We start from the raw sequence: 16829 nt of genomic DNA, 5'->3' as shown, positions 1-16829 counted from the left end.
GAACACAAATCAAACGCCACCAACTTTTAGAACGACACATCCGTTGTGCGCTACCATTGCTTCCCCCCAGAAACATCAAAGAATACTTTCGGTCCGTGTTGGTATCGGCACAATCTGTCGAGGAAGTATAGGTGGCATTCATAGTTTCTACACGAACACGGAGGAAATGGAGACCAATGATGTCAGCATCATAACACAACAATACGGATGATATCGTGCAGAGAAAGTGACGACGGGAGATTAAGTTCAATCCTGTAGTTTACAATAGTTAAGAGAAATTGACATTTAGCAGAGTCACATGAGCTGAAACTAACCGAATGGAACCAAAGTAACTAAATTAAAACGGCAAAGAACCATTAACTGACGCCACTGGCCGTATTCTGAACTTCATGACAAGACAGAACTAAAGTAAGTCCGTCAGTAGAACTGCCTAAATAAATAGCTTTAGGCTGTTTAAATAGGCATTTGACGCAGTGAATAAAAGGCATTTTATAGTGTGCCGTTAAACAGAAACAAACAGCGATACGTAGTGCAACAGCTGTTGATTGTGGTGATGAAAACAGTTGCTTACATTAATTAATTTGGAATTATTAGAGTTTCAGAAATCCTCATAAACTTTAGATACCACGATGAAGTCAGGTCCGCCCACTATGCATCAGTAAAAAAAAAAAAAGTATCTTAATATTCAGAATTCACTTGTTCAATGTTCGATTTCTTTTTTCAAGAAGGAATCTTTTTGCCGTTTTGTATTTAACTGCTGTGTTTCACTGCTGCCAAATGTGTCGACGGTTTTTGTAAATGAAGTCTTATTTGTCTGTCATCAGACATTTGTGTTTGGAGTGTAACTAATCTAACCCTTTAAATCTCACTTGATCACATGAATTCAGCTCTCAGTGACTGCTGCTCTAACCCTGGCGTCTTCTGTCGACAGCGGTTAACCATGTTCAGTTTCCTTGGACTCCGGAAAGACTCCAAGAAGTCAACATCTGAGAAGGAAGTAGATGGAGGCTTTGTTATCATTGGTGAGAAACATAACCTCTTATGAAATGAAACTAATAGTTTGGCATTTTGGCGTGCTGTGAATTCATGGTACACCATATTTGGCTGGGCTTCAGTTCAATTAAAGTTGAGTGTTTGAGGTTTATATTTATTGGTGTGATGGATTATAGTTTAAAGAGGGTCTCCAAATGATCTGGAAAACTGTACGCAATATATCTGCTATTGCTTATAAGTAGGGCATTGTTAAAATGACCGAAATTTGAACAGAGTTTGGTGTGATGTTCCCCTCATTGCTCCTCATATAGCACATAATACATGAAGAAATACTCAGCTGCATGACAGGGACGCTTCAGAGATCTTTAGTGACTCAGTACTAGTGAACAGTCTGGTTAATTATGAGTTAGTCTCTTTAGTGAAGTGGAATGTTTCAGGAATATGTATAAATGAAAGAAAAATAAACCTGCATACAGATGGACAGCTTCCATGCTTTCCATACTCTATGCATTGTTTTTCAGTGTGTACATGTCTTGGCCAGGGCTCTGCTCAAAAAGAGATTTTGTGATCTCAATGGGACTCAAAAATAGATGTTGTATTACACTGTAATTATATTGTGCACAGTGTCTTTAAGGACCAAGGACAGTGATGTTAAATTTTGGTCAGTGCCAATATGACCTTTTCACTTCAGGTTTTGTTGCCACAATGTAAAGCCACTGTCCTGGTCGTGACTGTGAAGGGAATGATACAAAAGGAAATATCTGTAGAGGACGTTCAGGTTGGTTCACTGTTGGACTTCTTGTCTCATGATTTCTGCGTGACAAAATGTGAGTTGTCACAGATTTCACAATTTCCTCAGAGTGCATGACTTTGCTTTCCTTTAAATGAATCTGATTTTTCCTTGAGTGTTTCTGACCTTGGATAAAAAAACTCTGCTTCCCCTTGCTTGCACCTGGTGGTTCTCTTCAAGGTATGGAGATCTCAAGATTGCACCATATATGGCCACCTGTGATCACATGACCTGAGATTCCATACTTAGTCTCCACAGCAACTGTGCAAACTCTATGTCATTAGGAAGACCATGAGATACACTAGCCCTGGGGAAAATTAGTAAGAGGACCTTGAATCCATTTATTTGTTGAAACATTTTTTTCTTGTTTATCACATAGCTGTCGTGCATAAATGAGCTCATCATCTTGACACCTCAGTTAGGGCTCAAACGTTATTGTCAGTTGGTTTACGTTCTGTCTTTCATATTGACCTCAACATTGTGTAAAACTACAACAGAATATGCACAGAATGAGTTGTATTTTAATGTTTGAGCTGTAGTTCCAGGTATTCGACAGCACCCTCTCTCTTTAGTGTGTCCAAGCCATCTGTTTGTACCTAAAGTCACGACAATACACATGGATCAAGGTTCATCGTAAATATAATTTTACTATTTTAGTTAATCTCCCACAGAATTGCAGTATCATTTCCTTCTTGTGGGTTTAATTGGACGAGCTGGTGGAGCTGACACAGATGGTCAGGAGCTGCGTGTTATTTTTGGCAGAAGAGAGCAAGTGTCAGAGCCAGGCTTTCTTTTTCACATTGAGGCAACCAACTAAGCTCACAGACATTCACTGTAAACTCCTGCTTACATTTAGTCATGTCCTCTTATCAAAGATGGCCTTATAATTAGCAACGTGCTAGTGAATGGCTAATATAAACTCACACATGTCAATAATGACAAGACATCCCAAATGCTTTATTGGAGTACATTTGCTCTGACATGTAAACTTTTCTTTTTCACTCATGGATCACTCGGTAGAGTTCAGCTGATCAGAACACACATCCAGAGCTGAGGTGTTGGTCCCACACAGGGCTAGATAACAGGTGCACAGCTCGTCCCTGAGTCAGACAGGCCAGACCAAGCTGAGGCTGTGGAAAGTCCCAGCAGGGCGAGCCTGTCGAGTACTTTTGCAATGGCAATGTCCCTTCTTTTCTATCAGTGTTAGGTTGTTCAGGCAGAAACTGCTATTTGAATGAAGCTTAAAACAAACAAAAACAGTCTGTTGGTTCTGCCATGGTCACTAGGTGGAGAGAAGAGTCAATAGTTAGGGAGCTTGAAGGTTTAGAACACTTACAGCAGCTACTTCATGTTGAATAATAAAGAATCTAACAGCTTGTTAATAACAATAATAATTTTTTTAACAGGTTTCTAAAGCGCTGAACGGGCGGGGTGAATGGAATGCTTATAAGCAGACACAGAGTCAGATCGATCATTAAGAGTATTAAAGTAGAATTCCTGACAAGAACAAATAAGTCTGTAAAAGAGAACAGAGTCAGTTGTTCTAATCTGATGTTTTAAGCAGTTCCAGACTTTAAGAGCTACACAAAAGCTCTGTCTCCTTCAGACTCCAGCATGGTTTAAGGATTAGTTAGAGGGCATTGTTCTAAAGGGAAAGATAGTACGGCTTAAACTGTCAGTCGGACAGTTGGACAGTAGAACTGGTATTGTCATTTCAACTAATCTGCCGACTGTTTTCACAATTCATCGATGATTTGTTTGGTCTATTAACACCAGAAAAAGTGAAAAATGCGGCCAAATGAGATCTATTCAAATGTCTGACCAACAGTCCAAAACAGAAGGGTGTTCAGTTTACCATCATATGATCAACTCTGCACATTCAAGAAGCTGAAACCAGTGAATGTTTGGCGTCTTGCTTGAAGATGTGTTATGAAAATAGTCAGTTATTTAAGGGGGCGGCTGTAGTGCAGGAGGCAAGAACCCAAAACTCCTCTGATTGGTCAGACCAGTAGTTTTCCAAAGAAACACAGCAGATTTAGCTCAAAGGTAGAAGTATTTTTAGATTTTGAATGCTTGTTCTTCTCCACCTGGGAGCAATAACACGGTTACAGTGATGGTCCTCAGTACATGGTAAAATGATGCACCTGTCCACAGTTTGGGTGTTTTTTGTTGGCATGGCAGGCTCCAGTCTCAGGTTATTATTTTGTGGTTACATCAAACAAAGCCTAACCCATTTATTAACTAGCTGGCTGAGCCGAGATGCAATCTTTTGCACTCTTTGTTGCCAAATTTCCATGACAACCTCTGTTTTCTCAGAGGAAGGAGCATTTCATTTTGTTTCCTGTGTGTTACCATTATTAACAGTAATGCCATATCATTGTTTCCATTTTTGTATTGTTCTGTGTTGTCATGAAGTATTGAGTCATTTAGGCTTCCATTGAGGAGCACAGCCATCACCAGTGTTTTCAGGAAGTGCTTGTTTGACCCTGTGCTCTGTTTTGAGAAAGTGATCTCAATAGGCCAGATGGTGGCGCTGTAAAACACTCAGTTAAGTCCTGCTGCCAAATATGCTCCTCAGCTTTGTTAGTAGTAATAGTGTTGCTGAATTCAAATTTCTGCTATTTTGACTTCAAGGATAAATTCTGATTTTTTTTCAGTGTTGTCTGAGAACAATAGTCAGGTGCCCAGAGAATCACTGAAATAGTTTTGCTTGCTGTCATCATTCCCCTGTGACGCTGGGCCCTCCTAATGTGTTTCCAACATAAAAGACGAGGAAGAAAATCCTCAGTTCTCTTCCTGTGCTAAAACACATTCCAGACCGAAGATGAAGTGAATATGAGGCTTCAGGAGTCTGAGCTCAGATCAATGAGTATCTTCCAAAGTCTTTTTGTAACTCCTTGTGTTATCATCCCTCGACTGCACAAACTCAGACTGCTTAAGCCTCATATTAGCTTCAGGTAAACCACTCTGGTCATTTGATAGTTTCAGCCTCTCAAATATGAAGACTTGTTGCATTTTTGTCACATTTTGATAGTAAAATAAATATATTTTTTTGGGACTTTTGTTTGAATAAAGCAAAGAGTGTTAAGATTTGATTGCAAATGAAACAGTGACAGTGAGGTTATTGAGGACTTTCAGTTGAATTTGGAAACGTTTACTTCCACGTGACACACATCCTTCACAAGTTATGGTCTATCAATCAGTCAGACTTTATTTATATAGCACAAGTCAAATAAAGTCAAATAAAGCTCCAAATGCTGAGCATAAAAAGAGTTTTAAAAAATGAAGAAATTAACAAAGAAGAAAAATCAGTGAAAGTGCAAGTGGAAATCCACACACACTAGATACAAGCCAGGCTGAACAGGTGCTAAAAAGTTTACTTCCAGAGATGTCTTCACTCTGCCCTCCTCAGTGATGTAGAGGTGGAGAAGTGGCTGTACTCTTCTTTTATACCTCAATCTGTGCCCCGGACCCTGACCTGAACAGCACAGATGTGGCATTTTGGGGTCCTTTGTAATTCAGATGTTTTTTGAGCAGTTTGTGTAATCTTTCTACATTCATTCCATCAATTAAACACTCCAAAGGCCATATTTATCATCTGAGGTTATTGTTGAGGGCAGCTAATATCTTTTTCCTAGCATGGTCAAGGCATGACCCAAACTACTCTGCCTCTCCCTTCATATTAACTTATTAACAACCTTCACAGCTGCAAGTTGCCATTTTATCCCACAGTCGTTGGTTCGTTTAAAAAAAACTCTTGCAATAGTAGTAAGTGTAAACATGACACACAGCAACATCATCGAAGCTGATGGTAGATCAGATGATTGTAGATATGATCTGTGCGTACACAAAGAGGGTTTTGAGCCTCACTGAATCCCTGAGGAAAGCTCTCACCTTCCACTGGGCAGGCGGCTGTGCAGAAACATGGAGCTGAGATCAGAGACAATGACATCAGTGTGAATGATTTCATTGTGTGGACAGTCTGCTCTGCCCTGCAGAGGAGGAGAGGGAGAACAGCACTACCTTCTCACTTTCTCCTCCCATCAGCGCCTCTACTCACTCACTGTTTCAACCACTTGACGAGGGAGATCTAATTAATTGGCTCAGTGACAGCAGCCTGCTGCCAGGCCTCCGGCATAACCTTAAAATAGGAAGGGACATGGACTAAGAATAAATGACAGTTCAGCAGATTTGATTTGTATCTTCTGGCACATCTCTGGCTCTTAACATTGGTGTGAGGATTCTCTTCGATCAGCAGGTTCTGTGTTGTTGGTAACACATGTTGAACGTAGTTGAGATGTTGTCTTAATGTGCAGCGAGCCATAGTTGTGCCTAATCACAGGATAAAAGCAAAACGGGGCCAATATACACCTTCTCAGGCATAAGGAGGCATGAACCTCAGCTCAGAATGCTTAATACAGTGAAACTGTGTTTACTCATTCCTGGCAGTTGTAATGCTTTTTAATCCATTAATGTGATCAGAAAACCACTTGTGCAGCCCAAATAATCCCCCTCATTAACCTCATTTGTGCTCAAGGAAAAACCCAACTGTAAATCACTTCTCAGCAGGTCTTTTGTACTGTTGTGTTACAGTCATGCTACCCGGTCTATAAGGCCAAAATGAGTATTATAAAGAAAACTCAATCTAAAATAGATACAAGTTTCGAGCTAAAGTTCGTATTTATGTAGCAGTCATTGTGGAAAGAGTAAAAGTCAGACCTTATGACACACAGCTAGCGTGGCCGAAAGCTCAGCTGTCTAACCAGTCATTTAATGTGGCAGCTGAATGTCAGGAGAAAGCAGGAATTACCAACTTTAGAACTTCAAGGTGCTGCACACAGTGGCTGGGTGGGTAAATCCACCTCTGAAATGCTGTACAGCAGCTGTCACCATGCAGGATTACAAGGTACAAAGGTTAAAATAGTTCTCTTAGTTACTTCTCCTACTTCCTCTCGTTAATCATCAGTTAATCTGCAGATTATTTTCTCAATCAAACCATTAGTCATCGTTAATGCCAATCACAGTATCGTAAAGAGCAGAGTTACCTTTTTTTGATCAACAGCTGTCAGTCCAAGATGTTCATTTCAACCCACAAATCATCTCTTATCAGAGTAGTTGCAGAACTAGACTGTGCCAGTGTTTTTCATGCAGCCCATTTACTACAACTTAACCCTACCTTGACTGAAGAGCTGACCCGAACCTTGTTTTCATTATGTCTTTTTAATTGGTAAGATGATGTAAGATGTTCCTTCTATACATTTTCTTATTAAGTTGTTAATAACCTGCCACATTTCTTGTGCAGGAGAGACGGTTGAAGAACAGAGGAGGAAGATGCAGACCATGAACATTGCACAGCTGTCAACAAATGTCATAGTGCAGCCATCAAAGGTGAGTTTGTAGAGGTTTTCACTTGATATGAAGTTTACCCTGTGGTATTCTAGATCACCATTGTGGAACTCAATAATCAGAGCAGTCGGAGAAAGAAAACATTGTTTTCAGAGCAGTAAACAGTCTGGAGGGCTTGTTTTTCTTGGTATACTACTGAGCGTGTCAGCTTTGAGACCAGGAGCTGTTTGGATCCCAGCTGGCCTTGTCCTGCATGGTTCATGCAGAACAATCTCCACTACTGTGATGTTGACAGGTGCTGGGGCCCAGACTGAGCCAGCGTGCCAAAATGTGCCACTACCATTCACCACACTGGCTTTAAAGTGAGCTGAGACACAAGCCTCCAGAGAGCTCTGCTGGCCTCCTGATCGTTGCTACATTTCTGTTATGAGCCTTAATACTTTAGTGTTCATTTAATTTCCTACTTTCTAATTAAAGACTTTTTTGTAGATAGTGGTGTGTGCGTGTGTGCGTGCATGTGCGTGTGTGTGTGTGTGTGCGTGCGTGTGGCCGTGTGTGTGCCTGTGTGCGCACACACACATTTGGTCCATATGGCATCCTGGAGCTACCACATGTCACACAGTTAGTGGGTGGTTCATCCGTTCAGTTTTGATCACAAGGTGCAACACGAAATACTGAGATGGAGCAACATTGTAAACCCCCCCCCCCCCCCCCACACACACACACAAACACACAAACACACAAACACACACACTCATACTCAAACACAGACACAGACACATGTAAACAGTGTTGAAAACAGTGGTGATTATTATTCTACAAAACAGGTAAAACATGTCTAGATGTAGATTTTAACCAATTTCTAAAGCCTAGTTTCCTAAGCTCTGCTTGTAATCAGTTGTCCTGCAGTCAAAACAACAGCATATTAACACTTTTATAGTGCTTCACAATTTTACAACCAGTAAATTAAAAAAAAAAAAAAAAAAAATAGTTTTTCACAGTTCTTGACATTTAATTCAAGCAAACATTCCCTACTGGTACGGGTTCCACTGGTGACCAATTTTTAACTTCCTGGCGGATGTCTTGAGATGTTGCTTCCTTTTGATGCCATCTATTTTGTGAAGTGCACCAGTTTCTCCTGCAGTACCCCACAACATGATGCTGCTGCCCTGTGTTCCACAAACTCCCAGTTAATCCAAAAATGGGCAAAACAGTGGAGCGTGGTCATCCAGAGGCGGGCTGAATGAAGCCCGGTTGCTGAAACCTAGCGGCTAGCTGTCACTCAAAGCAGCGATGCCCATAATTGTGCATAACTTTAAGCCTTGATGTAATTTGGAGCTGGCCTCAAGTGGCCAGTTGAGGAAATGCAGTTTTTGATCTTTTAGCTTCTCTGCTGGCATTTGGAAATTGCTTCCAAGGATGAAATTGACTTGTGGAGGGCCACAGTTTTTTGGCTGTAGGTACTAAGTCTGCTGGTAGTTCTTAAAATGCATCCACTGGTACACCTCCACTTGACTCGATCAGAAGCTTCTAAAGAATGACATGAATGTCTAGATTTGTCCAGGCTGTTTAAGGCACAGTCAACGTCGTGTATGTAAACTTCTGACCCACTGGAATTGTGATATAGTGAATGACAAGTGAAATAAACTGTCTGTAAACAGTTGTTGGAAAAATAACTTGCCCTGCAGGACTTCATTGCTTTGTCAGTCACACACATTGTTGATCCACCATCCTCTCCGACCTCCTCTCTACCAAGTGGAGTGGTTGTATTTTGTGATGCTAGTTGTAACACTCACCTTATGACAGGAGTCATAATTCACATGACTACAGGACATCTGTGCGACACAGTATATGGCAGGATTTAACAGCAGTGGAAAGTTATCGTAGCAATAAGGCCTTCATCATGTATATTGAGGTGAGCTACCTGTTCATGTTTAAAAGAAACCTACCAGGAATGTGTGCACAAAACTAAGGCAGTGTGTTCCCCCTTATATTAATAACACAAATATTAGACCTAATTTATTTATTTCTTGAAAGAGTGGAATAGTGAGGCTAGTAATCTGTGCTACTCTAACTATAACAAAATGTGAACAAAATTCTTGCTGTTTACATAGTCACAGTGTTCTTATTACCAGCATCACCATCATTCCCAGCTGTGGGATCTTTGTTTTGTGCTCTGGTTCATGGAAGTTCCACGTTGGAGAGTGTGACAGAAAACAGGACCTGGGACCCTTTGCTCCACCCTGCCTGTGCTCCAGTCCCACAGGAAACCTCTGCCTCTTAATTGCAGAGGAATAACCATTTCCTGTAACATCTTCTCTGCGTTTAGTGTCATAGTTGCCTTTAATTATATGTTAAAGCACAAAACAAAGCCTCAAATCTGCCACTTTGGATGAATTTCATATGCACTGCTCTGGAGGCAGTACATGCTACAAGAGAAGACTGACGTGGCTTGAGCGCTCTCTCTGCAATGCATGTACACCTCACCCACATTAGACAAACACATCAAGCAACCGTTTCAATAAAAACCAACATGGAGAAGAAAAGTTCTCTGTCAGACATTAAGAGTGAGAAGACAACACTGTGTTTTCCCTCTGACCAATGAGCTTTGCCAAGATTGTTTAAACTTTGCTCTGCCTCTTGAGGTTTTCTTGCATGTACACCCTCACTTTTACAGCACCGTATCAACCCAAAGTCACTGCTGCTCACTTTATGCTCCACCAACACGTCGTAGAAGCACAGCTGTAAAGTCGAATGGTTAGGACTACGCCTTTGCAGCTTCCTTCCTTAGGATGTTACAGAGGTGAAGGCTGGTGTTTTTCTCTCAAGATATAAAAATTGTGATGTTAATATCACTGCTAGCTTAAATATGTAAACAGTACCACAGCAAATATGAAACCAAGTAGTGTTACAGAATAACCAACTTTAAACAAAACACAGTTAAAAAGTCATTCTTGATTTTAATTGTCCGTTATTTGGAGCTTCAAAAATTCCCAATTTTTCCAATTCCATAAATGTGTTTTCATGTTTGATATCAGAACTATTAACAGTGTAAAGTTCCCCAGAGTTGAACTCTGAGCTAAAGAAAGGCACCAGGCCCACACAGCAGACCCACTGATGGCAGCAGTTCCATTGAAATAAAGTGATTTTGCTTCATTGAGACTGAGTCCTTCTGATGTCACCATACAGCAATTCAGAGTTGTTTTGCTTGTGCAGTATTGACATTTCAGTATTTGTTTTCAGCATAGTATTTCATCTTGCTGAAGGCACTAATCTCATTTATTGACCATGATATAATGAGACAAGAACTGGCTAACTTCTTATTAGTGAAGAAAAGACACATTTCAGCTAATAAACATGTATCTGACTCCTTTACATGCAGCATGATCAACTTAAAAGACTCAATTGTGGAATAAACAACATTCCACCACTTCCATGGGCACCAGTGCAGCACATTGACGTACCGTATGGCCACTGTAACTCACCAACATGCCTTCAGTTGACAGCATTGAAGCTTTGTTTTTGGCAGACTGCACTAATTAGGAACAGCATGTTGGAATATGCATCTTATTGCAACACAGCACACAAAATACATTTAAAACATTACTGAGGCCAAATATCACTTCCCAGGACCTTGTGTAGTCATAGCTAAACTGAACAAAAGTAAATGTCAAAAGGTCTGCCAACTCCCCCCGTGTTTTACCGCATACTGATGATGTGGCTTGTTCCTGGTGGGGTAAACATGTGAAGATTGCCTCGGGATGACTCTACAGAGCACGCCAAGGCGGCTCCAAATCAAAGAGGGTTCTTTCTCTTGGTATCGTGACTATATTCAGCAAATGTCATGGCACTGAGGCTGTTGCAGTATGAAGTATGTTGTGTTTGAATGGAAATGAAGCCGCAAAATCAGTTTGGTGTACACAGCTGACAACTGGACCTGAGGATGGTTAGATAGTTAATATGATAGTTGAGTGAACAAAATGAAAAGGTTTCTTCTTCTGCCCAGCATGAATATGCTCAAAATTTTTTAGATCAGTCTACATAGTAAATCTTAGTGGGTTTCATCCATGTCATGAGTTCGAAATGGCTGTGGCTCAGGGCTGTGGCTCGGGGACAGACTGTGTCAGGCTTGCTCAGATGTGGTCCAGAGCATCACATGAGCAGTCATACCATAAAACTAAAATTGATATTGTTGCAATGAATGACGAAAACCTTGATGTGAGTGTCAAGTGTCAAAATGAAAACAACTCGTGGACAGTGGTTCATCAGCTCCGCGAAGTTCTTTTAAGAATGGGATGAAATGTTTGGCAAAACACTGTTCTTTCTTTGCAAAAGTGGCTTTTCAAATGTGTGGGTGTTTTGTCCTTTATTGTATCATTTTCTCTGAGTACAAAGTGGTAAGGTACACTGGTTTCTTCATGGTCATCAAGAAGCTCTCCACCTGCTACTTGTAGGGTGGAAAAGGAGGAACCAATGTGAAAAGAGACTTGATGATCAAATGTGTATCTAAGTAATATCTCAACTCTGCACACTGACATGAAACCTGTGTCTCCTTTTCCTCACAGTCATCCTGCACAGTTCCAGCTCAACCCACCGACACAAAGTACCCCACAGCTTTCCCCACCACAGCGCCACTAGCAGGGACCTCATCGGTGGAAGCTGCTTCAGCTCTCCCAGATCTCCTTGGGGACGTCCCCTTCACTTTGGCTCCTCACATCCTGGCCATGCAGGCAGGGTTTCCCCTAATTCCAGATGTGCTGCTGTCCCGGGACATAAACTACAACCTGGCTAGTTTTCAGTACGACTTCACTTTAGAGAACTCGGTGCTTCATAATGCCTAGTCTTGTTGAATTTTATTACCATGGCTGCTGTCTGGGGCTGTATTAACAAACACTCTGAGAATACTCTCAGAGAACTTCTAACTTAGCCAAACAATTTCTAGCAAGGAGTCCTAGTTTAGGAGTGATTTAGGAAAATTCTCTGAGCAAGGAAGGGACTGAAACTTTTACCTCAGCGATGAGATGTGTTTGATCCCGGTGCTAGGTATGATGCATTCTTTTAAAAGGCGTGATTGGTTGGTCAAAAATAAATAAATTCAATAAAAAAATAAATCATAAATAAAGCACTGTTAGTGGGCATAGAATGGGCAGTGAAATCGATAGGTCTTAAGAGATGTCAGTTTCAGTTAATTTTGTTTTTGATAGGCCAACAGCCATTCACGGGTAACTGTTTAGTTCTACTCTGAGGAGCACGCTGGACTGCATCCCCAGTCAGTCATTTCCTCGGGGATGTCAAAGTCCTGAACAAAGATGAGAAATTCCTTTCAAATATTATCTGTGATTTTTCCCCCAAGTTTCAAATTTTTTAAACTGGTCCAGTATTGAGTGAAAACACTGCAGCTGGCAGGCGTGGAACGGGCTGCAGTGAAATCCCTCCGTGCATCTGCTGCCCTTCAGTGTACATCCACTAGAATTGTTTGTTTTTGCCACTGACTGCTAAGATTGTCATTCTCAGTGTCTGACAACATCATGGAAAGGATCTGTACAGAGATAGACTGTTTTGGTAAAGAGTAAGAAACAGCTGCTATATCGCTCTCGCCAAAGCCGCCAGACTGTAAAACACACTTCATTCGAACTTGTCAGAAGCAATAAAACTCACCAAAACCATCTTGGTTGTCCTCTACAAGAACCACCAACTCTGGCATGGTTGAAATGAACCCTTAATTCACCACACTGAGAGAGGACTTAGAGATTATGATATGTAAGATTATATGATATTATTATGTTTACTGGACATCATGACTGGACAGACTTAAATATGTCGGACTTCAACGGATTTTCCCAGTGAAAAACTGTAATTGACAGGTAATGGAAACCCTGCTCCCAGTCAGCAGTGATGAAGTGGCAGGTTGTTGTGACGTAGCTTTTGAATGAGAGCTGTCCTGCAGTCGGTGGTCAGAACTAGCTTGTCTGTGCTTGCTAGCTTGACTTTTAGCTCATCCTTCTCCTCCTCAAAGTGTTTTTCAGTGATTGATTGTAGTCACAGGAGCTCTTGATGGCATAATGTACTCAGGCTTGGGATACAGGACTAGCTCTTTGAATCACTCACCTTCTGTGCTTATGCAATTAACCTGTGTACTGACATGCATAACCGGTCAAAAGTATTCTTGGTGGTGAACCAATTAATGCTTAACCATTGACGTCCCTAATTTAGAGTTACAGCGTTCTTGCCTTGGGTGGGCGATGTGAGCACATCTCTAATGAAATTTTTCTTTCTCCTTCCTGTGCTGAAGAAACTCTTATACCTCTTCAAAGTCCTCCTCCCTATAGCTATAACAGTTTTTCACCTTCAGAGCTCTGTAAAGGGCTAAGGTGCTCTGTGTATACATTTTATCTTTACCAGGATCTACTCTTAACTGTAAGGGGAAATTCTTAGAAAATGTCAGAATTCTATGAATTTTCTTTGAATTTCAACACAAGGAGCAACTCTTTGTACTACGAGGCTTTGTGAATAAAGCCACAGGAGTCCTAGTTATGATTGATTAAGACATCATGACTGTCAAGTCCTTAGGCACACTTCACGTGCTGTGACATGCTGAGTGTTACACTGATGTTGTCTAACTGTGAATAGGATAATTACGGATTATTACAACTTGGGGTTCTATCAGTGTGGTAACATTGCGCTCATCAAGAAATTAGCTGAGATCTGGGAACATTGCTACAAAAAAGTCAGAGGGGTAAAACCAAAAATGAACACATCTGAAATGTTGGTATTAAATCACTGCCCAGAAAACTGCACACACAGCTATGGTAAATACTGTAGGTCAAAGTTGAACCAGAAGCTGGTTAATGAACTGTGGTGGATGCTTTACAAATGGACAGCTTGGCTAAAAATCCTAGCATTCGCCTTTGTTTTCTCTTCCAAATAAGTTTGACTAACCTGTTAACCTTGTTATTGAGGATATTAATGGTTGCCCAGTCTACAAAAATAAGATCCAGGTTGCACCACATTAGAACTTTCCTTTAATTGAAGTTGATATTTTACAGTAGAGTAGACATCCATCGACGTTGTGCTGTTAACTATCTCTTGTCTTTACCATTTCAAGCAGTTGAAAGAAAGACTTGTTTCAGGTTATTTGAGGATGTGGTACACAGATGATAAAGCAATAACTTTGATCGAAGCTTAGTAATTGGACAAGAAATTGTCTGCATTCCATTGAGTCAAGCCCAAGTCTTCAATAGAATCATTGGATACATGTTTTCAATCCTCTATTTATGTACAAACTGCAACATATGGAGAGTGTTTGAATGATCAGGTGAAAATGTACAATAAGTCTATTTTTATTAACAAGCTCTCATGGAATAGTTTAATATGATGACATTATATGTAGCAAGAACACCTCCTCCCACAATTTATGTTTTGACTATTTTACAACTGTTATTCCCTGTCAGTCAACGCCATGCTTGAATTTTGCTTCCTGAATGTGGCCTTTCTTTTGATCCGGCATATTTTTTCTGCCAGCATTCATTTGTTGTGTTATTTATTCAGTCTGCATTTCCCATTGGTCTTTCCTTACTATGTTTATGGCGTACATTTTTCATGGCAATGCAGTCAAATATACACACCGTTATTTATGACTGTTTCTGTACTTCTATTTTTACAGAAATTGCTTCAAGTCTCATGTACTGTACTCGCTCTAAGAGATTAAGCTGTATGACCACTTGTTACATTTAAACATTGAATGGTGTGGATAGCATATGAGAACTGTCTCTTTTTATTGATACTGTAAGTACCGTGCTACTCCACATATTAGGAAGTCACTTGGTATTGTTCTTGTTTTGGATTCACTTTACACAAAATACTTTGACTAGAAGTCTGCAAAGTTGTTGGTCCTAGATGATGAGTGTGTAAATTCTCAAATGGCCTTTATTTACCTTCATGGAAATCTCAGCATTTCCTCCATGTTTACCTGTTGTTGTGTTAAATTCATGATAATGTTCTGTACCTTCCACAGCAGCAATTCCATCAGTAAATCAGTAAACATCATTTTTATTGTTACTGCTTCAGTTTTTTCACATTTAAAGTCTTGTAATCATCCCTTTCTTGGTCGGCTTTTCATGTGAAAAATGTGCGACAAGTTTTATTCTCAGTTGCTTAACATGGATCGAATGAAACCAGCATTTCTGTCCATTGTTAGAGCAGCAGTGATGAGTACTGGACACTGTTGTTATACTGATGGAATTGATGCAGGTAAAGTACATTATGCTGAGTTCACAAGAGCATGATAGTGAAGGTAATTTCAGTACCAAGCCTCTATTTGCTCATGCTGGTTATTATTTGACCAATATGAAGAAATTACAATTGAACTGAATTGTTTTCGATTTGAGAATTTCTGGTCATTACATTGACAAAGTTACTATCTCTAAATGAATGTTATCTCATTTTTTAAACCCTTTGTCTCTGAACTTTGGCCTGCCAGTGAAAAACATACAATATAACCAAACCAAACTATATACCATTATAGCATACTGTATCTATTGCTGTTCAACAGTGAAAAATGTAGGAGATTTCACTGCAGCATTCAGTCATCCGTAGTTCTTCATCAGATTGATGTGTGTATCCTGTCTAGAATTATGTTCCCAACAGATTACATGAAGTTGGATGAATTGGTATCTTTATAAAGGGGTTTTTCTTTGAGTCATTTTGTAAATATGGGCTATTAAAATAAGTAAATATGTTTTGCTATGAAGAGGAGACACGTTTGCTTGGAGTCATGCATATATCCAGGAATTAACCAAATACTCTATTTGTACCTTTTGATTTTTTTGTACATAGTCAAATTTTGGTCTCAAACCTGCTGTGTCTTTTAACACACAGTCAATATACCTTTCATGCCATATTTTACAAGTAAGCACCCATTTGTTAACTCCCAGGAAAATCTTACTCTTAAACCATCTTATTCCCTGAGTTAAAGTGTCCATGTCTTGATGCTGGTAATGTGTTCAGTTGGTTTTGAATTTGGACGACGTGAATAAATTAGAGGAGCGGTGTGTAATTTCTGACTGTGTCTGTGCATGAGTGAAATGTTTTATCACCAGTTATGTTTAAATCATTTTGTTACCTTATTAGAATTGATTGATAGAAATAATATTACAGAAGTGGTGAGAAATATACATTCCCCAGGTTATACTTGGGACATGGGACTTGTTAGCTTTCATTTGTGACATGATGGCCTTTATGTCACCCTTATTCTTGACTTGGCAGTCTTGACTTGAGAATCGACTTGGGATGGGTTTGTCTTGACTGGGGACTTTATCCCACCTGTGGAATATGACCCCTCTCTGTGAACACTTCTACAAGGATGCATTATTTTTGTTTTTGTTTTGTTTTTTTACTTAGAAAGAATAAGGAACATAATATTATTTCTGTTGATGTTCTAGGATCATCTTTGGTTGTAAAACCATTATCTTTAATATTGAGTAAAAAAAAAAAAAAAAGGTCAGGGTTGTAAAAAGTTTTGCTTATACTCTGCTACAAAGTGGGAGAAAAGGTTAATCACTTCTATTGACATATTTCATATGTTGCTCTTTAATATAAATTGTTGTGCCATATTCTAGTTAAATGCTTATCAAGAGTATGCAGACGATACAAATCCACCTGATGGCCTCCACGCAGTGGTCACCAATCAATTGCAGACCCT

At 40.0% G+C, this 16829-nt stretch overlaps 1 protein-coding gene across 2 annotated transcripts; it reads left to right on the top strand.

Annotated features, from left to right (window-relative positions):
- The first annotated feature begins 157 nt into the window (after positions 1 to 157).
- On the top strand, positions 158 to 16186 carry umad1 (UBAP1-MVB12-associated (UMA) domain containing 1). 2 transcript variants are annotated; one of them, XM_076755069.1, is made up of 4 exons: positions 158 to 408; positions 932 to 1022; positions 7086 to 7171; positions 11695 to 16186. In XM_076755069.1, exons 2-4 carry the CDS (start codon positions 941 to 943, stop codon positions 11968 to 11970), a joined length of 444 nt encoding a protein of 147 aa, XP_076611184.1. In that variant the 5' UTR covers positions 158 to 408; positions 932 to 940; the 3' UTR covers positions 11971 to 16186. The 2 variants fall into 2 exon arrangements, with proteins under 2 accessions (XP_076611184.1, XP_076611185.1); XM_076755070.1 differs by having other exon boundaries at positions 188 to 408; positions 888 to 1022.
- The last annotated feature ends 643 nt before the right edge of the window (positions 16187 to 16829 follow it).

The sequence above is a fragment of the Chaetodon auriga genome, chromosome 17 (genome assembly GCF_051107435.1).
Source record: "Chaetodon auriga isolate fChaAug3 chromosome 17, fChaAug3.hap1, whole genome shotgun sequence".
Lineage (NCBI taxonomy): Eukaryota > Metazoa > Chordata > Actinopteri > Chaetodontiformes > Chaetodontidae > Chaetodon > Chaetodon auriga.
The sequence above is the reverse complement of the archived record's forward strand: the minus strand, read 5'-3'. Positions and strand labels throughout refer to the sequence as shown.

Excerpts from the sequence above, each read along its gene's own strand:
- umad1 (XM_076755069.1), top strand. The coding sequence starts at position 941 with ATGTTCAGTTTCCTTGGACTCCGGAAAGACTCCAAGAAGTCAACATCT. Across the intron at positions 1,023-7,085 it reads TGGAGGCTTTGTTATCATTG|GAGAGACGGTTGAAGAACAG; the intron begins GTGAGAAACATA and ends TTTCTTGTGCAG. Across the intron at positions 7,172-11,694 it reads TCATAGTGCAGCCATCAAAG|TCATCCTGCACAGTTCCAGC; the intron begins GTGAGTTTGTAG and ends TTTTCCTCACAG.